The sequence below is a fragment of the Alosa pseudoharengus genome, unplaced genomic scaffold (assembly GCF_046254945.1).
Source record: "Alosa pseudoharengus isolate Yale_2024_CS ecotype anadromous, Long Island Sound unplaced genomic scaffold, YU_APseudo_1.1 YU_APseudo_1.1_scf_20, whole genome shotgun sequence".
NCBI classification, from domain to species: Eukaryota; Metazoa; Chordata; class Actinopteri; order Clupeiformes; family Clupeidae; genus Alosa; species Alosa pseudoharengus.
Window position 1 is genome coordinate 7,381,632 of NW_027468664.1, and position 22,768 is coordinate 7,404,399.

General features: G+C 40.3%; 1 protein-coding gene across 1 annotated transcript; it reads right to left on the reverse strand.

Annotated features, from left to right (window-relative positions):
* Positions 1-15,985: 15,985 nt before the first annotated feature.
* On the reverse strand, positions 15,986-18,878 carry LOC143135992 (angiopoietin-related protein 5-like). Its single transcript, XM_076296391.1, has 7 exons — positions 18,790-18,878; positions 18,430-18,507; positions 18,294-18,321; positions 18,089-18,180; positions 17,696-17,813; positions 16,957-17,142; positions 15,986-16,713 (listed from the first exon to the last, which is right to left on the reverse strand). Exons 2-7 carry the CDS (start codon positions 18,505-18,507, stop codon positions 16,412-16,414), a joined length of 804 nt encoding a protein of 267 aa, XP_076152506.1. The 5' UTR covers positions 18,790-18,878; the 3' UTR covers positions 15,986-16,411.
* Positions 18,879-22,768: the final 3,890 nt, after the last annotated feature.

A 22,768-nucleotide genomic window follows, 5' to 3' on the forward strand; every position in this document is an offset into this window, starting at 1 on the left:
GATACACAGGATACACACGGAATTTTGATGGACGTCCTTATCAGTCTATGGTCTAACTTATAAACGTGTCGGGTCAACGTCAACGATAAGTAAGTTAGGCTAACGTAAACGTTAGCTATTTGCTGTTGTCATATGCTAGTGCTATATGCTTTAGGCTACATGATGGCCATTTATCACACTAATTTTAGGTACTACTTTTACGAGGTCTGTAGTTCTGTCAAAATGTATCTTATCGTTGAACAGACTACAAGGTTATCTTCCTTAGACTTCGTAGATGTAGTTACTACAATTTGGAAGCGAATTTCGAAGTGTAAATATGGTTTTAGTGTGTAAACAGACCAACCGCGATTTTGCAATGAAGTTAATGGAGCCTTTTATGTAGGGCTTCTAGGCTACTTTCACGAAGTCTGTAGTTCTGTCAAAATGTATCGTATCTATGAACAGACTACATGATTATCTTCCTTAGACTTCGTAGATGTAGTTACTACAATTTGGAAGCGAATTTCGAAGTGTAAATATGGTTTTAGTGTGTAAACAGACCAACCGCGATTTTGCAATGAAGTTAATGGAGCCTTTTATGTAGGGCTACTAGGCTACTTTCACGAAGTCTGTAGTTCTGTCAAAATGTATCTTAACCATGTAGTATGTTTATAGATATCTTCCTTAGACTTCGTAGATGTAGTTACTACAATTTGGAAGCGAATTTCGAAGTGCAAATATGGTTTAAATGTGTAAACAAGACGCCTGATGTTTAATGTTAATGAATGGGCACAGTATTATTGTGTACAGTAATGGGCTATCAGTAGTATGTAAACAGTTCATGTGTTATGTGATTTACATAAACTAGTAAACAACATAAATGTTAAAAGCTGGTATTGTGTTTCCTGAATTCTTACATTCAGGCATTCAAATGAAATGTAATTAAATAGCATATCAATCATGCAACAATGCAAAAACAATGAAACTAGTGTAGGCCTAATTATATTTTACATTAGTAAAGCAGTACTCTGATGTGCATGCTTTCACAAACTTTTGTGAACAATCTTAGCACTTTAAACATTGACTGTTTTGAAGTGCATGTATAGCAATATAGTATAAAAATAATAATAATTGTGATGATATTACAATTTGATGGGGGGTGGGAGGAGGGGGTGGGTTCATGTAGGTGGGCCCTATGACCCCAAAGTATGCCTTGACTGGGCCTCAGGTCAAAGAAGTTTGAGAAAGGCTGATGTAGACGACAAAGCAGCAAGGAGGCGTCGTGTGATCATTTAAACAAGTTTTATGACAAGGTCGATGAGGGTGGGAAAAATCGTACATTTCTGTGCAAACTTTGCCCAAACTTCAGTCACATTGTCTTTTAAGAAAATGCAGTCCATTTTTCGGTTTCAGCAGTCAACAACCTTGACTATTTGAAGATACTAATCTATTGTGTACAGTAATGGGCTATCAGTAGTATGTAAACAGTTCATGTGTTATGTGATTTACATAAACTAGTAAACAACATAAATGTTAAAAGCTGGTATTGTGTTTCCTGAATTCTTACATTCAGGCATTCAAATGAAATGTAATTAAATAGCATATCAATCATGCAACAATGCAAAAACAATGAAACTAGTGTAGGCCTAATTATATTTTACATTAGTAAAGCAGTACTCTGATGTGCATGCTTTCACAAACTTTTGTGAACAATCTTAGCACTTTAAACATTGACTGTTTTGAAGTGCATGTATAGCAATATAGTATAAAAATAATAATAATTGTGATGATATTACAATTTGATGGGGGGTGGGAGGAGGGGGTAGGTTCATGTAGGTGGGCCCTATGACCCCAAAGTATGCCTTGACTGGGCCTCAGGTCAAAGAAGTTTGAGAAAGGCTGATGTAGACGACAAAGCAGCAAGGAGGCGTCGTGTGATCGATCATTTAAACAAGTTTTATGACAAGGTCGATGAGGGTGGGAAAAATCGTACATTTCTGTGCAAACTTTGCCCGCACTTCAGTCACATTGTCTTTTAAGAAAATGCAGTCCATTTTTCGGTTTCAGCAGTCAACAACCTCAGAACTGACCCTTCAGGCCTCTCAGGAGGCACTGGCCTTCTAACCTAGCGACCACCTGAGCAACCAGCATGATTGCCCTAGCAACCAGCATAGCAACCACGTTATTTATGCGTTTTAGCTTATTGGATGTTGCGTTGATGCAGATAACTTTTGATCCGTGTGCCCGATTTTCATAAATGAGGTACCGTTGGAATCCTTGGATGAGGCCGAGTTCCGTGCCCCAGATCAAACCCACTCTTGCAGTTCCTCGGAACCGCAATTCTAGTTTATTATTCCCGTTCACCCACTTTTTGGCCGAACTACTGCTCCTAGACCGTTTGAGCTATCGACGCGGTTCGAACTCCAAAAATTCAGACCCGAACCGGTGTAACTTGCTTGTTAATTTCGTGTCGCTGGCCCTTGTCGTTTTCGCGGTATTCCCATTTTTCTGCGTTTTTTGGGCCCATTGAAATGAATGGCGGAATGTTCAGAATTCAAATTTCGATTGTGACATCACAGCTCTAATTGCTTAAGCTTGCACCTGGAAGAGTTCTAAGCCACCTGGCAGAGCTCTAATGGGCTGGGCTGGGCTGTCTGTGTATATGAAGGTGTGTGCATGTAACTTTTGACCCGTATGTCCGATTTTCATAAATGAGGTACCGTTGGAATCCTTGGATGAGGCCGAGTTCCATGCCCCTGATCAAACCCACTCTTGCAGTTCCTCGGAACCGCAATTCTAGTTTGATATGAGATGCTTGTACTCGTAACTTTAGGACTCCTATTTCTTTTTTACTAATAGTAATTCAGGAAGCATTTTAGCCCTAAAAGTAGCGCCTGAGTCTGTGACAGCTTAAAAGAAGTCGCGAAGACTCCTAAGACCGAACATTTTTTTGTGGCGGCATTTCACGTCGCGATGTTTTGAAATGCGTCTGCAGGAGCTAACAATCGTGAGGGAACAATTTTGCATTATATAACTAAGGGATGCAGTAACCCCACCAACAACAACCAAAACTAGCCTACTCATTGTCAACATGTACATTAAATGTAACGTTTCATTGTGAATCAAATTAAAATGTTCTCCTTGCAAACGTTGGCATAGGCATATGGTGATAGATTAATTTAATAATGTTGCTTAGTGGATCACGGTAAGTGTGAATGAAGTGGCCACTTCTTAATGGGACTCCCTGTATGGAAGTAGGCTAAGTAAAATAGAGATGCTTCAAATAAGATAAGGTTAGGATATGCCCGCTTGACAACGGCAGAGATACGTTAGACCGGCACATCCGGGAACTTGACTCGTGACAAACGTTCCCGCCCCTTTCGGGGGGAAAACAAACAACCCCTCTCATTAACTCCAACGCAAATTAGGGTCAATAAACGTAATTCGTACAGAAATCGTAGGAGTAAATAATAACAAAAAATACCACAAATCAATATGACCACTCAATACATAACCACTTTGCCGGTCGTTGACCGTGAAAGATACCTACAAAAGCTTAATTCAATTAATATAAAAACATGTCCCTTCAGTCTCCCGAGTACGAAGTGGTGCAACAACCCCACTCAGTCATACCCGGACATTTACTCGTAGCCTAGCCTATCTCATCGAGTCTCCAGGTAAGTAACTAAATTGTTTTCCTGTATTTTTGCCTTCATATTTGAATTTTAATGTAGTGTAGTTGACTCACAGGCTCAGATGTAAAGTATGTTAGTTAGATAATTCCGAGATATGATAATTTCTGTCATAGCCGTTAAGTGTTAGCCTAGCTTTCTGTTTTCTTTGGTCTGATTCATTTTTGGTGTAACGTTAGTTGTTTGTCTTTTGAAGACTAATGAACGATATTATAATTTCATAAAGATTTAATAACTAGGCTAATATTTATTTGCCAGCAAAGCTGTAGCCTAACCCACCTGCAACTTTTCGGCATGTCTACCGGTTCACTTTGGCTTGTTCTGAGGGAATGTTTTCCCCTCAAAAGGGGCATGGCGCAAACAACCTGCTCTGTGTGACGCGGGTCCGGTTGTAAGTATAGAACTGGCCTTTGGCCATAGCAACCATCCATTTAGAACGACTGGCCTTCATAGCAACCAAAGATCTTAGCTGTGATTCATGTAGCCTACAGTATGCATTCAATGTGATGCAAAGTATAGAAAGGTGATGAAATATACAGAGACAGGTCAAGAAATATAGTGCAATGTAGACAGTAGTATACAGTTGATTTACAGAAGGTGGTTTAGAGTAATATGAATTAAATATAAATATTTGCAGTGTATTAGCAGTTACCTCATACAATAAGTAGAATAATGTATGTAGATGTAGCAGTAACAGTATAATAGTAGAAATAATAATATAGATATACGCAGTGTATTAACAGAATATAAAAAACAGAATAATTATGGATATTCAATATGACAAATATATAACAGATATGTACATAACATACAGCTATGTGCAGTGTGGAAACAGTGTCATTGTAGTGCAGAAACAACATCATAAGAGTAGTAAGAATAAGTCTATGTGCAGGATGAATAGTATGAAGATCAGTAGAATAACTGTGTATAAATGTAATTACAGTAGGCCTATGTACATTTGTAAATAAATAGAAAACTATGGGTGAGAGGGATAAATTAATTTTATTTAATCGTAAAAGTAAATTGCATTCAATTAAATTGCAATTAAAAATCTTTCCAGTAGGCTTTAATGTCACGCAAAAAGTACAACCAAAGCTGAGCTTGATCAACTACAACGTCTAAAGAACCAGAACTTCAGTGTAGTTTTTTGCTGGGTCCCAGGCCATGTTGGTCTGAGGGGAAATGAGAAAGCGGACAGTGCTGCTAAGCAAGCCCTCAATGAAGAAGTCACAGTATGTCAAATCCGTGCCCCAGACCTTAAACCTATACTGTACTGAACTCTTACATCACAGATAAGTGGCAATCTGAATGGGATTAATGTACCAACATCAAACAAGGAATGTGAATTTTGGCACGTTTTCGTGATCCACTGGGTCGTTATGGGCCACACAAAATACGGTGTTGCTAAAATTACTCCTATTGTGGCTATTAGAGACATGCATTCATGAGTATTCAGCTACATTTAATGAGTTAAGTAAAATACATTCACACACAAAAAAAAACATCACTAATGTTGTGGACATTACTTTATTCTGAGATACATCAATAGGCTCTCAAAACATAGAAGCTAAATTCAAAAGCAGGCCACGGGTAAAATCCAATGAACCGCATTCACCCCACAAGCCAATAGTTGAATAGCCCTCTCCTAGAGCTTTTGCGGTATTGCCACTGCTCCAACACTGAAAGGCACTGTTAGAATGCTTGGATCAAGCCAGGTTCAGCATAGCGTATGCCACTGTCTGCTCACGTTGGTGACCGGACCAGGGCAAGCACACTTTTGCAGTTCCCGCCGGAAATGTAGTCTAGTTCTAGGCAGTCATTCGTAGGGAAGATGACTGATGTCCATATGTGGGACTATGTAATCTCTGCTTGTCAGATCCGCGGTTTGCTAACAACTTGAATTTCAAGCCTGGTAATGTCCTCAACTGGAAGGCCCTTGATTACACTATCTCAACTGGAAATGTTATTAAAGTTGAGAACGAGGATTAATATTTGCCAGAGCAAGCCAGAGCACGCTCCGGAAACTCCCAGATTTGGACCGGCACCTATTTCTTTCGCGCCGCCACTTCTTTAATCACTACAAAAATCTCTAGCATTAAATAAATGCCCTCTCATATTTAATATTCTGTCACTCATTTCTCATGAAGATTTTTCATAAATCGCTTGTTTGCCCATGTTTGATGCATTTAAACCAGCAAAAGTAAAAATATAATGCCATGGTTTATATAGGTATGGATGGCTTTCTGTAAGAAATTGATTTTAAAGTATTGCTGCTGGTTTTTAAATCAATGCATGAAACCCAACCAGACTATCTAGGAGACATGTTCCATCATATGCCCACTAGACCCCTTAGATCGCAAGAGAGACTTTTACTGGTCAAAGCCACTGATAAAACCATGTGTGGGGAAGCTGCTTTTAGTTATTATGCAGTCAGATTGTGGAACCAAGTGCCCTGACGACTGACAGCTTCAAGACCAGATTATAAACTAATCGTTTTCTCAATTTTATTTTCTTAGCTGGTCTTATGTATTTTTATACATTTTTATTCAAATTAATTTTACCTTTTGACTTGTTATTATTTATACATTTTACTTTTATTTATGTAGGCCTATCCATTTTCTTACCTATGTTTTAATTTTAGTTTATCTATTTATTTAAATTAATTTTAAGCGGTCGTATAGGTTTAGTCAGTTTTTTTTCTTCCAGATTTTTTTGGATGGTGACTAATTGACAAGTGTGATTAATTTTTGTGCAGGACTGGGCGGCGGTCATATTTTGTACCACCCTGCGGTACATCTAGTTCTTTAATTTTTCAATCATATTTATTTTACTTCTATTACTATTTATACTTAATTTTTATTCATTTTACCGCATTTACTATGTCTTAATAGTTTTCTTTTTTTAAATGTTGCTTTTATTTTATCTTATTTATTTCAATCATACTTATTTTACTACATTTACCTTATTAATGTTGTTGGAATGTTTGTTTTTATTTCATTCCTATCTTGTATTATTTATTTTTTCTTTTTTAAATCCTTTTACTACTTTTACTATATTTTGAATTTTGTGATTCGCTGATGCTTGCTAATACTGATAATGTAAAACACATTAAACAAATTAAACATTAAACACATTAAACAAATGTGCTATATAAATAAAATTGCCTTGCCTTTTAAATCAAGAGAGAGAGAGAGAGAGAGAGACAGATGTGAAGGCTCAGGTCAGGCAGTGCATGCAACAAAAAGGGTAATATGGGAGACAAATAACAAAATAAGGCCAATCACAAGTGTGGTAGCTGGAACACTGATCTCCCTCGACTGTACGGACATGTAAAGGACTGGCTCCGGCCACTCCCAACAGGTCGCACATGCACACAATTAAAAAAAATTCCAATTGCTAAAACACAATTTTGCAAACTATTGTGGTTTTATCAAAATACTTAACACAATTCACAAAAAAACACACCCAAACTGCAAAATACCTTATATAGACTGCAAAATGAAGCACTGCAACCAAAACTACATATAGCATTATCAAAATAAAACTTTTGCACCAAATGGCACACACTTCATTCATATTACCAGATTTTTGTCTAACCAACTACACACTGTTGGGCATAAAAAGCACTCTCATCTTTAGTATGCTTTGCCATAATACTAAAACACATTGTAGACTATTCTTCAGATTGTTCACATGCACAGAAATATTTGCATACACACATATGCTGTTCAAACACTTTTTTTTCACCTAACAAGTCAGTGCAACATATACACAGCAGATATATTTACATTGGAGTGAACAAAAATATGCTCACAATAAACAGTAAACTGAAAAAGAAAATTGCAGAAAAATGTTGTCTTCTTTGGCCATGAACTCCTCTACCAGCTCTCACTCTTACTCCCCCTCTCCCATGGCCTACTGGTTAGCGCTTCAAACTTGTAACCGGAGGATTGCCGGTTCAAACCCCAACCAGTAGACACGGCTGAAGTGCCCTTGAGCAAGGCACCTAACCCCTCACTGCTCCCAGAGCGCCGCTGTTGTTGCAGTCAGCTCACTGCGCTGGGATTAGTATGTGCTTCGCCTCACTGTGTGCTGAGTGTGTTTCAAGAGACCAAATTTCCCTCACGGATCCAAAGAGTATATATACTTACTTATACATTCTCACCCTCCCTCTTCCTTTCTTTGCAACGTCTTCCATTGTTGTAAGAAAAAGGTGCTCACCTGTGGTCTTTTCATAGTGCTTACTTCCTGATTGAAGTGGTAACAATTAACCATTGAGGTGTTTGGCCAGGTGGCACATATGTTGGCCAATGTTGGCCCTATGTTGTGTAATTTTGAATGGCAGTGTTTTGAAATGGCAAACATGTGACTTTATGTCAGATTGTTGTGTCTTTTGCAGAGAACCGTGTTCACTGCATTTGAAAAGTGCCATTTTGAATTGCAAAATGTGTGTAAAGCAGAAAATGTGTTTAGAATTGAGAAGAGGTTTAGCTCTCTGTATGTCAGTTTAAACTAGATGTACCGCATAGCGGTACAAAATATGACCGCCGCTCAGTCCTGTACATCCATTCCACGAAAATAAATCATATTAACCCTTAGAACCCTAAGCTGTTTTTAGGGCATTTTCACTACCTTTATTCATAAGGATTTATTCTGGTCATTGTAAGTGCCACACACATATATTATATATTGTTTTTTTCAGGAGAGTTTAGGCTATTCAGATCTGCCATCATTTCATGTATTAATACTAGCATTGATTTTATTTTGATTTTTAAAGAATTAAAATATAAAAAGTGTATTATAAAAATTCTTATATTTCGACATGTATCTCACCACAGCAAGCTCACAGCTCTACATGCATTTCATGTATGTGTAGGGCAGACTGTCCTGAATCGGGCAATATAATTGCCATGTTGGAGGGATACTCTGGGGCTGAGCAATTTACAGAAATATTTGCTGTGTGATTTACGGAAATAAATGCCATTTTTTATTTAGTGATGAAAAATGACCTTTCTGCGCTCCATATCTGTGACACGAACTGATCTGACCTGACTTGACCCGAGGTTGCGTGTTAGCCTGCGTGCCTGTGTGTATGCAGTCATAATAATTCTCAACTCTTTACTGCATTGCCATGAACAAAGTAAAGGCAAAAAAGGTGTTTATTTGTTGAAATTGGGATGCAATGTGAGCCTTGAATTGGATGCCATGCAGGAATTTGCTAGGATCTCAAAACCGGAATATGAACATGCTTTGCCATAGAGAAACACATGATAGCATTGGATTATAAACATGCTTTGCCACAAGAACAGACAAAAACGTGGGGTAAGTCCAGCTATATGAAGTTATTATTTTGCTGTCACTTCGTCTGTTTTATAACCCAGAAGGATGTACTTGGTATCAAATGATAGCTCTGAGTCTCCTCTTTCATCTGACATGCGTGGCATATCTATGCGATCACGGGTCCGCGAGTAATTCAAACGAGAGTAATGAGTGTGCAGCATTGGTTTGTGTACATGACGTTATTATTTTGCAGTCACTTCGTCTGGTTTTATAAGCCAGAAGGATCGATAAACATGGTACCAATGGATAGCCCTGTGCCCCCTCTTTCATCTGATATGCTTGCCATATCGATGCGATCACGGGTTCGCGAGTAATTCAAACTAGAGTAATGTGTGTGCAGGTGAATGCAGAGAAGTATAGACTGTAAATATGATGCAATTTGATTTAATTTCATGATTTTTTTTAATTTTCATACTTGATCGTACAGACAAGTGTGTAGTCTCGTTGGAAAGCCCCACTTCTGCTCTGTCGTGCAATAAAGGTTTCATCTCGCTGCGATGAACCGTTCCGGAGCAATGTAACAGAGAAGAAAGGGTGTGTTTTTTGACGCACTTTGCGTCAATCGGGTTCTAAGGGTTAATGAATTTGTCTCCATCTCCTATTCCATCCCCCACTCTTGAAACTTTTGTGTATGCTTGTTTGGAATGTGTGTGCGGGCCGCACACAAAGTCACCTACTGGCGCTGCAAAGGTGAATAGATTTGTAGCACTTGCCAAAAAATTTGTAGCATTGTTATAAAACTTTTAAAATCTCTAAACAATCACAAGTAGGGCAGTTCATCACAGTCCATCCATTGCAACTGCACTGATGAAAGGTACACCTGTAGGCTACATTGTATTTGGGAAAAGCAGAAGGTAGCAGCATAATATATTTATTTATTTATTTATTATTAAACAAAACAATCCCTGTCAGTTCCATGCAGTTTTCAACAGCTAGCAAGAAGAAAGGTCATGTCATGGATTTTTGTGAATGTTTCTTTTTCTACATATGCATAAGTTTAGTCATCTAGTTCACATGATATTCAGCTTTATTGTCAATGCACAAATTAAATACCAGTAGTCTAAAGCAAAATGTAGTTTTACCCAGTGGTGCAAATAACTGATATGTCCAAAAGGGCCTTCATGAAATGCGTTGCTAGACTGTTCATACACATTTTAACGGGCCAAGTTGAAGAGCTACTGTCCATTATTGTTCGTGCAAATAATAGGCTGATTCATGTTCCCTTGCATTTTGCAACTATGAGGTCCATGGTTAGTCTGGCTTTCGCCAGACCAAGCTCAATCTTTTAAGAAATCGAAAAAAGAAATAGCCGGCAGATCAGGCTGAGTTCACCCACGCACTGGCGCCGTGTTCGCCCCCCGGTTTCAGAGCTATTCTAAATGCAAAAATGCATAGAGGAGTTATGACAAAACTGTGACTGTTAACAAACTATATAAGGTAGGCCCTATGCTAGGCCTATTACACAACATAAATGGTCACTAGGCTATGCTGGCGACCCAAATAAAATCTCCTTTGGGAACCAATGGCTTACAGTATCAAGCGGACTTAAGCTGCCACCTCTTGGCGAAAAGTTAATAGTTTTGCATATCAGTAGTAATACATTTCACGCAGCTGTGTTAATCACAGAAAGCGCGAATGAAGTGGACACTTCTAAATGGAACCCAACCCACTGTACAGTAGCTCAAGGTCTGTGGCTAAAGCAGCCATAATGAAAGCGTTATCATTGTTTGGATACTTCACACACACTTGTTTTTTAATCGCATAGACTACAACTACCAAGCTAGAATCAAAGCACATCGACTCCCCTCTCACACCCTAAACACGCACTTCGAACAAACAAAAAGCATCTCAGTCTCACGGTAGCCATAGGCAAAACTGTATCGGACCGGTGTAACGTTGGTACTAAATCATCCATCGCAAAGAATGATTTTTGTAGCACGTGCAACAAATATGTGTAGGTACAGCCCTGCCCTGGATACATCTCTCAACGTGCGCTCTAAAACATTTGGTTTAAATGGAGATGTAGATCATCACGGGTGCGTTAATAAATCTACATTGCGGCGAGTTGACACAAATTATTCACTTTGACGAATGTATGTAGTTTCAGTCCTAGTTACTTTACTTTGGGCTGAAAATATTAGGAAAAATAGGAAGAAGAAATCACGAGCCCGACTAGCATTCTATAAAGACCCATTTAAGTTTGTTAAGTCTTTATTCGTAATGCAGAAGAGTGGTAGTCTTTTGGAACCTAAGCAGAAGCTTGAGGAGTATTTAGAGGGAGTGCACAAAGATAGGGAGAGGTTCAGGGAGATGGTACTTCCTGCTGATATCCCACCTATTGGTGAATTAAGTAGCCAATGCGACGATAGTCCACCAAGGTGGAAAGAGGTGCAAGAAGTAATAAAACGTGCAAGGGCCTCTTCAGCCCCGGGACCTAATGGAGTGCCCTACCGGTTGTATAAGAGTGCACCAGATGTTTTAAGATTTTTATGGCAATTAATGAAGATAGTTTGGAAAAAGCAGAGTATTCCCAAGGCTTGGCGGAGGGCTGGGGGAATATTTATTCCCAAAGAAAAGGACGCAGTGGAGATTAATCAATTTAGGCCAATTAGTCTACTGAATGTTGAAGGGAAGGTTTTCTTTAGTGTGGTGGCACGGAGACTGACAAATTACCTTGAAAGGAATAAACTAATTGATACCACGGTGCAAAAAGCTGGAATTCCTGGCTTCTCCGGGTGCTTAGAGCATACCAGCATGATTTGGCACCAAATTCAATTAGCAAAGCGTGAGAAGAGAGACCTGCACGTTGTGTTCTTGGATTTGGCTAATGCTTTTGGGTCTGTGCCGCATAGTCTGTTGTGGGAGGCCTTTGATTATTTCAGATTCCCAGGTAGCATTAAAAGCCTAGTAAAAGCATACTTTCTGGATATTCAATTATGTTTTACTACAGCTGATTACACCACAGGTTGGCAACAACTTGAGATAGGAATCATGGCCGGATGTACCATCTCCCCACTTGCTTTTACAATGGCAATGGAGGTCATTATTAGGGCCTCAAAATGGGTAGTGGGCGGGGAGAAGTTGCAGGGAGGGCCACGCCTCCCCCCGATTCGGGCTTTCATGGACGACATGACAACCTTGACGACAACCGTTCCATGCACCAACAGGTTGCTGGGTAAGTTAAATAGTAATCTGCAATGGGCCAGAATGAAGGTGAAACCAAGTAAGTCTAGGAGTCTCTCAATTATTAAAGGGAAGGTAACAGATAAGAAGTTTGCTATAAATAAGGAGGTGATTCCCACAGTTCTGGAGAAACCAGTGAAGAGCCTGGGAAGGTGGTATGATGCAAGCCTTAGTGATAAATCACAGGTTGAAGACTTGAGAGAGGTCACTAGGCAAGGTATTGCAAAAATTGACAAGTCGGGGCTGCCAGGTAAGCTCAAGCTGTGGTGTTTGCAGTTTGGTTTGTTGCCTCGGCTAATGTGGCCATTGACAGTTTATGAAGTTCCTCTGTCAAAGGTAGAGAGGTTGGAAAAAATGATCAACTCCTTTGTCAGAAAATGGCTCGGAGTCCCACGCTGCTTAAGCAGTGTAGCCTTGTATGGGAAGGGTATTGTAGAGTTGCCAATATCTAGTCTGACAGAGGAATTTAAGTGTGCTAAGGCTAGATTGGAATTGACTCTTACTCAGTCCAAGGACCCAGTGGTGAGGAAAGTTGCACCCTCAGTTAATGCAGGGAGGAAGTGGAACCCAGAGCAGGCAGTTAAGCAAGCTCAATCAGCATTGAAGCATAGAGATATAATGGGCCATGTGCAGCACGGGCGGGGGGGTCTAGGGGTGGGTGCAAGTAAACCCTTGTGGAGTAAGGCTTCTGCAGGAGAAAAGAGGAAAATGGTAGTGGAGGAAATGCATAGACAGGAGGAGGCTGTAAGATGTACTAAGGCAGTGTCGCAGGCAAAACAAGGGCAGTGGGTGAACTGGGAAGGGGTGGAAAAAAGACAGATTAAATGGAAAGATCTATGGGGCATGGAAGCTAGTAAGATCAGATTTATGTTAGGTGCTACATATGATGTGCTCCCATCTCCCAAGAATTTAAGTCAATGGTTTGGTGAGGATGATAAATGCATACTTTGCTCATGTGTGGGCAGTCTCCACCATATCCTATCAGGATGCAAGGTAAGTCTCACCCAGGGGCGGTATACGTGGCGTCATAACCAGGTATTGAAATGTGTGGCAGCGGCAATAGAGGATAAAAGAAGAGAAGTCAATTCATTAGCAGCTAGTAAAGGGGTAAGGCAAATTAACTTTGTACGTCAGGGGGATAAACCTTGTTCCGCGAAGGCCAGGTGTAAAACCGGCCAGTTGAAAAACGGGGCGGGCTGGGAAATGAAGGTTGATCTTGGCCAGCAGATGGCGGTACCTCCACATATAGTGAGTACTAAGCTACGTCCTGACGTAATTCTATGGTCGGATTCAGAGAAGATAGTTTACTTCATTGAACTCACTGTTCCTTGGGAAGACAGAGTGGAAGTGGCCAATGAGCTGAAGAGAGCTAAATATACTGAAATAGCAGAGGAGGCAGCTAAGCGAGGTTGGAGTGCACGATTAAGGCCTATTGAAATCGGTGCACGTGGGTTTGTGGCCAGATCTGCTATTGGCTTGCTGTCTGAATTGGGCATTTGTGGTCGAAGTCTAAGGCAGGTGGTTAGTAACATGTCCTTAGCAGCAGAACGGGCAAGCGAATGGTTGTGGGTAAGGAGAAGTTACCCTTCCTGGGGCGCAAGCTAAGGTAAGCTAACTGGCTCATTTGTTTTGGTGGTGGGTAAGGAGAAGTTACCCTTCCTGGGGCGCAAGCTAAGGTAAGCTAACTGGCTCATTTGTTTTGTGTTTGTGATGGACTGTGCCTAGGTTGATGGTACTTGGCTAAGGTTCTTTATGGTTTATGGTTCAGTCCACATCAACGGGACGGACCGACCTAGCCAACTTAAACCATGCCTAGGTTGGTTAAGGGTATTTGGATGCTTGTTGTGGTAATATGGGGCAGCATGGGGCGTAAGCTAACTGCTAACTGCTGGCTAATTTGTTTTGTGTTTGGGATGGGGCCTAAGATAATGGGCTAAGCTAACTGGCTAATTTGTTTTGTGTTTGTGATGGGCTGTGCCTAGGGTGATGGTACTTGGCTAAGGTTCTTTATGGTTTATGGTTCAGTCCACATCAACGGGACGGACCGACCTAGCCAACTTAGACCATGCCTGGGCTGGTTAAGAGTATTTTGAGTATTGGATATTTCAATGTGGTAATATGGTGGTAGCATGGAGGGGAGTGTCTCCAGGACGCTGGTTTCACTGTTAAGCCTTCATGAGGTGTCGTGGGCCTAACTTAACGAAACATCGGTGAATGAGGGTGCCCACTTGATAACCCCAATGACATGCCGCATACTATATAGGCTACTGCTGTTGGATAGGCCATTTGCATTGTGCTTGTGACCATTTGTTGGCGAATTTGTGGGTAGTGTGCTTTTTAAAGTTAAACTTGAGCAGGGGCTTCTGAATGTGTTTTTACCTTGGATTTTGGCACAAGGGATTTTAACATCTAATCCTGTGTATTAATGTAATGGGCCATGCTCTTCCTTACTTGAATCACCTTTGAAAATAGAGGATTGAAGTAGCCTATATGGGTGTTTGGGAATGAACGTTGACCCAGATGCTTTTTGAGACTTTGAGCAGAAATGTCCCAGCCCGGTGTTTAGGATGCATCATAGACAGACAGGTTATCTTTCAGGGAGCCTATATATTTTCCATTAAAAAAACATCACGTAGCGATGTTCTTATTAGAACTACAGTCCTTGTAGGAAGCGTCCATTATTTTTCCAAACCACTTTAGATTAACTTCCAACAAAATTACGTCTCACTGCAACGATGCGCCGTCTGGTGGACAAACGACTACGTATCGCCAATACTGGAAATGCAGCCATGATGATGATGATGAATATTTGGTTTTCCTTTAATCCTACTGAATTTGTAAGTATGTATCGGCTGTTCTAATTGCCGATACCGATAGTATGTGCGTGCCTATGTGTGTGTGTGTGTGTGCGTGTGTATATGTGTGCACCACCATCTACAGGCCAATGAGTGTACAGTCACTAAATGTACACATAACTTACATTTTTTTAGACCCCCCCATGGATGAAATTCTACGAAACTTGGCATACCCCCAGAGAATGCCAGGTTAATCATACACATACAATTTGGTGCAGTTCTGAACATCTTAACTGAAGAGAGGGGCGATTAAATCAGAATAATATTGCATTTTAATTTTTTACCGGGGGGGGGGTGTGGAAATCACAAATGAGTGATTATGGGCTAGGTTGATGTGGGCCCTTGAGACCAACATACCATAAAAATTGCTTCATCCTCGGTGCCACGGTTCAGGTAGTTATTTAGGAAAAACTGCATTTTTTGGGTTTCGGGGGGCCCAGCGTGGAGGGGGAGTTGCCCCCGGGGACCAAACGAAATTTTTCCGTAAAAGTCTAGTGGGGCTACATACCCACCAAATTTCATGTGCCCCGGTGTCTCGGTGTCCCGGGTATCGTTGACCAAAAATTCAGGAAGTAGATGACGGAGGGAAAAAAAAAAAAACTTTGACAATCATTATATGACCGCTTCACTAGCGGCGGTCATAATAATTGTGCATGTCATTTTAGTGTGTTAGCAATTGGAAAACACTGTAGTAACAAAAACCAGACAAAGGGAAACAGCACCATCCCAGGGTAATGGAGGGACGTAACAGTTGCATACAAAAATGGTTTTGGGCATACATAAATCAGCCCAACTACACAAAGTGAAATATATATGCCGTTAATGCACCTTGTCATTTTTCATGGTTCAAGAATATAATTTTGAGAATAAAAAAATATGAGCATATTTTGCATAAAATGTTTGTCTTTCCCTTTTACTAGTGACCCCGAGTCAATCTCTTACAAGTTCAAACTTTATTGGAAAGACCAACACTGTACAGATTTTATTTTTTAAGTGCTGAATCTTGCAGCAGATTGACAGCTACTTCATTTGAGAGGAGAATATGCAATGCAATTTTTTGCGATCATGCCAAAGACTACATTGATAATGACCCATAGAGGCCTACAGACATTTGATTGTGATTATGTTTACTCACTCCTCTAAAATGTCAATAGTCTGATCTCATCAGTCACCTCAACTATCTGTACTAAACAGTGAGTGTAATGTGACTAATGTGACCATATATAGATTGAGGAGAACTAAGTGAGAAGTAAAAACATATTTTCCCTCAATGAAATTACTGGAGCAAGCACAGAAATCTTACTGGACCAGAAGCCTGAGTGTAGACTAAACCCTCTGAGTGTCACACTGGATGAGGTGTCCTCACACAGACTTCACCATCATTCGAGTGGCTTGTAGGGAGTATGGGGCCGGGCCTTTCCACGTGCGCCAGTGCACCCCTGACGCCCAGCCTATGTTGTCCCCCGCTGGGTGCCAGTCTCCGTGGAGGTTGGCTGAGCCACAACGGCTGAACCACCAGCCGCCCCCACCCTCTGATGAGCTGCATTCGCTCTCAGCGATGTCTCCAAAGATGCACGGGGAGCAGCCGTCATTGTCTCGGTCCTTTGTGCTGAATCCAAAGCCATTCTGGTCAATGCCACTGTATGCTCCCCGTATAGCATCACCTGGTCAGTATGAGGATTACAGAGGCGATCAGGAACAATATCAACATAATTTCAGGTAATGCTGGCCACTCTATTTTGTTGTGTGGGTAGTCGCTAGTTTTTGACTTGAATTATTTTTTAGCAAAAATACAAAAAAAAAAAAAAATAAATAAAAATAATCAGCTTTGTTAATATTCACAGACATTATTAAAACGTTGCAAACATACAGTAATCTCATCTAAATTTGAAGTCATATTTCCATACCTGCAGTGCCTTTATAAGTTCCGACACTCAGTTTGTAGGCCGCCGCCTCATCGCCAATTCTGAAATCTCTGTACTCTGCAAAAGCTGATCCCCCCTCAAAGTCCCACAGGCCTACTCTGAGGATGGACTTCTGATCATTGCTCCTGGTGAGAGCCCACACTTTGGCCAGGCCCAACCAGTGATCCTCTGAAACGAGAGCCAGTTACAGTTATGAGAATGCTAAGATGTACTGTACTTCATGGCACTGGGATCCACTAATCTTCATCTTAGCACAGCTGGAGTCATCTCTTGCAAATGTGTTAACACTCTTTTTTGAACCACTTAACATGGCTTTCAAAGACTCCAAACTGTGTGAACAAATGGGAAAGATTTATTCACAGCTATCAGATATTGCTTGAAAGTCTTTTACACAATTCTTCAATCAGCAATCACTCCTCATTCATAAAAGATACCACCTTTGGGTTGCTATTGCACTAAAGTGACTAAGTACGCATACGCAACTTACAGGCTTTTGCAGGCAATCCACTTAATTATGCTGTCTGTACGGATTGTTCTGAGAAATACACTTATAGTGGATGATTAATGCACCTTGAGAAAAGCGTAAAGGTTTGTTTGATGGGTATACTGATCATATATACGGTATATCTGGTGGTAGTGATGCTGTAGATCAAAAGGATGCTTATAATACATCAAGAATTAATTAATAAATGAAGGCTACAGAGCGGTCCCAGGGCCTTACTTTTGAGGTATCCAAAGCCATGTTTGTACTCTGCCCAGTTTCTTTGGAAGGATACTTTCCCCCCTGTACGTCTCTGGAACACTGTCCAGCCCCCATCGGCCAGCATCTCACAGTACACCTGCGTAAGGGTCAAACAAAAGGTACGTACACTGTCAGAAAAAAGGGTACAGTTGAGGTTCTCTAAGGTTCAACATTTGCCAATGTATTCCACAGGGGTCACAATTGAATGTGTCTCAATTATACATGTACATAGCTGAGGTAAAAAAAAGAAAAATAACTCTGCATCAATTTGATGACATACACTGTACATACATTGTATGTTATGGAACAGTTTAAGAACATTGTCTGGCTGCACATAATCATTGAAAGAATTGGAAACATTTTCACCAGTACCTTGAAAGGTTTATGAACTCCTTTGGGCTGTATAATGTAAATTCCACTTTGAGCATTAGGACTGGAATCTTTGATGGCTGTACAGTCTTGGCCTGAAAATCATGAGTGGAGAAGATCATAATCTAAACTTTTTTGAGGATTTAGAGCAAGTTGTTAATTTGGAACTTTTTATTGCTCACGATACACAGACTCAGTGTTGCAATACCTTGAGACGTTAATGTGGGTTTTTGCACCTGGAAGTTGATTAAATAGAATTAAAATGAGCTATAATGTAAAAAATTAACCGATGAAGTTAAAACTGAAGTCATTCTCTGGCCAGCATGTCTTTAGGATAGCCTTACCTTATGCTGATGGGTCTGGTCAGTAAGGGTGCAGCAGAGAAGCAGCAGTCCAGCTATTGCTGACAGCTTTCTTTCCATCTGATTGCAAAAGAGAATTAGTTCACATCTAAACGGGGGAAATCATAAACTACCAATCCCAGTCCATTCATTCAACATTAAAGAAACTAAATTGTGTTTTTATTAAAAATAATATTTTTTCGTATTTTCTGCAGTCCCTTTTAAAGATTTTGGAGATGATATGTGCGTTTACATGCTTCAGTTTTCATATGTCAATTGATCTGACTACATTCAACTGAGAAAAGACACAGTCCAGGACACATACTATTTCACACACATCACAACTACCAGCACTTCTCTCACATTTAGCAAGACACTCTGCTTGTCATTACACCAGCGTTTCTCAAACTGTGGGTCGCGGATACATGCCAGGTGGTGCGCGAACAGACGTGAAAAACAGGCGTTTTTTAATTTATTTTTTTATATGTAGCCTGGGCCCAGGTAGCACCCGATGCGCAATGGACGCACTGTGTTATTCACAGGGAAGCGCTCGTGTCAAGGCAGCTTAGTTAGTCCCGACCTACATGAGATTTTGAACGTTGTTGTGAGAGTGGTGAATTTCATCAAAACCCGGCCCTTAAAGGGAAACTTGGCAGGATTTCCCCCTCTGCTGGAGAAATTGTGCATTATGCTATTTCAAACTGTGGAAAAAGGTAACGATAAAGCACATGGATTTGTTTACAAGCTAGCAAAACGTTTAGCATAAGTTTGGCAGACAATGTGGATGTTACAAGGTAAGAAACACGATTTAAAACTAGTTTCTTGTTTCTCACTTATCTTTTCGGGACGGTAGTCTCAATGTTGCAAGGTTGGTTTTCCGCCTGGGGACGCTAGGGACAGCGGGAAAAGTCACCATTTTCACCGGAACATGTCATTTAACCATCCAACTGATTTCTAAACGGGTTTATTACGTTGAAATAGTTGCCAAGTTCCCCTTTAAAAGCGCGTCTATTCTCCGCACTTTGCGAAGAGATAGCTGACCAAAAGGCTGTACTGTTTCACAGCGAGGCAGGTGGCTTTCCCGAGGTAAAGTGCTGTCGCGCGTGTTTGAGCTCCGAGTCGCCTCCTCTTGGAGGAAGAGCACATGTTTGAATCTGCAAGCACGTTCACTAATGAACATTTCTTGACGAAGCTGGCCTACCTTAGCGATATATTTGATATATCTTAGCGATACATTTGAGTTAAATTTCCAGTTACAAGGCAAAGACAAGCACCTACCTCACCTAGCAAATAAGATTACTGCATTCACCAAAAAACTTGAGTATGGGACAGGCGCCTCGATCGCGACAGTAGGCCTATTATGCCTTTGAGATTTCTGAGCGAAATCGCTGAAACGTCTGATTGGGAGGCACTCTTGTGATCCCATGTATTAAACAGTAGGCCTACATCACATCCCTGCAAAGTTTATTTCAAAAATATTTCCCAACCAGCAGTGCTCAGTATGACTGGATTATGGATCCATTTAATGCAGCATATTGGTATTTCATTGAATACTGTATATTGTACAATGCTGTAAAATGGCCTATGCTTCCTAATATGTTGCTGGAAAACAGAAATATGTGTGTTATGTATTTATTTATTATTCTATCTGCAGCACCAGCTGATTTTAACTCTGTTGAAGAGGATGTATTTAGAACTTTATTTCAATAAATTTGACAATTTTAAGCTTGACCTACCACTTTCTTAGAGCGATGAGGGACAGGTGGGGCTTGAGAATGCCCCCTTGATCAAAATGGGGAATGAAAGAAAAAGTTTGAGAACCACTGATCTAGTTTGTTAACTACCACCGTCACGAGTTGGGTCGCGATAGTCTGTCATTTTTAAAAAGTGGGTCCCCAGAAAAAAAGTTTGAGAAACACTGCATTACACTAACATTTAAGCAGTTGATGAGAGAGAACTGCAGAATGAACTTGATTGTGGAATAACCTGCTCATTTCAGGTTATCTCTGACACAGCTGTTGTCAGGAACATGTTGCACAGAAAAAGAAACACTTAATCAGCATATTGCATATTTTTACAATATAAACCATGTTAACTTTACACAGTTGAAAATAGGTTTTTACACTAGTTGACAGTAGGTTGTTACTTGACTAGTCAATGTGACCACAGGCCTATGTTTATAAAGGCTTTGCTAAATGCTAGTAGTGTAAAATACACAATCTGAATCTACTCACAGTTTCTTGTTTAAAAGTTCCAAAGTGTGTTCACTATTGCACAGGCAGTTCAAAGCCCAGCCTTTTATAATGCCCAACCCCAGACGTTCTCCAGTTCCATTAGAATTCAAAGTATGTCCTCACTAGGAAATGACTCAAATGCTGGAAACTAAACGAATGTGCTTACCATGTGAAGTTATGCTTGTTCAAAGGTTAAAACTGATTCCTGCTGTTCAGTAAATTCCTCTTTTTCTCCTTATCTCTCCTGAGTGGTTAGCAGTGCTGTTCTTTCAGGCCTGACTTCACAAACACTTCACAGCAAACACACATACACACATTTTGCACACCAGTGAAATGAGGGTGGAGCTTAATACGTCATCCAATACAAGAGAGCCTTTCAACTGCTACGGGGCTCTCCAATCAGACTAATTACACCCCGCTGTTCAAAGTGTGAGTATAAGTACAGTCAAGGGCGCCTGCAGGAATTAAGGCTATGGTACGCACCCCCCGGGCAAAAAAAAATTCACGCGTGGACAATATTTGTCTGTTTCCCGGTTTACATAGCATAGCAACATTCACATGCAATGATACAACAGCAACGTCTTCAATGACCTATTCATTTGGGACCTATTCATTCAACTTGATACAGCCCTATACAGGCTAAAGTTACCTTTAGTTTTGTTCTAGCTTACCGTGACGTCTGGCTTTAAACAGCTGTCTAATGCAGTCTAACGTTCTGACAAGCAATTGCCTACCTTGTTCTTGCCCATCTGGAATAACTCCCAGCTTTGCTGCATCCATTCTTTCTGTTTTCGTTGTTTAAACTTGTGATGTCCATGATGAGTATTGAGTTAGTGAATTATCTCAACATTGTGTGCTGATAATATAGATAGCCGAGTAAAAGAAAACCAGTAGCCTTGCGTGCCTGCGTGCGTATTCTCTCTCTCCTGCTCAAACAAAATGTGTGCGCGTTAATTTTGATAACGTGTTCAGTAACTTCAATAGAAAATTGTAAATTGTAGCCTGATGGCATGCAGCTAATGGGATACTGTCCATAGTTGGAAAGGTATGGTGGGCCAAAACACACACACACAGGAAATGTTCTCTTGTTGAGTAGCCTGATGGTACGCACAGTGCGTACGGACGTACACCTGCAGGCGCGCCTGAGTACAGTGATTTTGTTTTTCTGAACTATGAAAAACATAATGTGTCCTGTATTGAGCTACAAAAGTTACATTTTGCCATGTACTGTAAATTAGAGTTAAAAAGTAACAAGGAACCCGTATCTTAGTGGATAGATTTACAATTGCTAGTGAAATCTGAAAAAAAAGCACTGTTCAAATATCAACTGAGAAACCAGGTAGTGACTTGCATTTGTTGTGTAATTCAGTAACCAACTAACAGTCATGAAACACCTGCACTGATAGTATTAAGATGAGACAGGACACACCTCCTATTAAGCCACAGCTGTGTGTTGATGGCCTACCTAGACAAACAGTAAGGCACTTATAGGATAGTCTTACAGTCTAAAAGCTCACTACTGTATACTGCTGCGGTCACACACTATGTATCCTGTTAAAAACAAACAAACAAAAAACACTTAAGTTCTATAATACAGAGCCCCTAAAAGTCAAGTTAAAATAAAATAAATAAATATAAAACAACTGATATACTGTGAGGTCAATTTACATGCACACAGATATCATACATTGTGTGCAGAATACAGTTTCTATAACTTACTCATTGTGGGCACATTAAAGTCAATTGTGTATGCATTAGAAGAATCATTTTCAGCGTACTAAAATTTGGGCACATTATTAAATTGAGCTCACAATGATACATAGAGTGCTCATTTAAAGTAAATTGTATGCACATTACGTTGTGAACTAAATTCACTAAATGGGCACAGATGATAACAATCAAGTCAAACATTTTAAAATTGCAGAAGGCAATCACTTTTCCCTGTGTATTCCCCCTAACAGCAGCTACAGAAAATATTGAGCCTTGTATCCAGTTCTTAGGGTTTGATTGTGTTGGGTTTGGTAATGGGTATTGTATGTGTTTTCACAATGACTCACTTCTGACTTTATGATCAAGGGGATTATGTGTGGACCATAGTTGCACAAGTT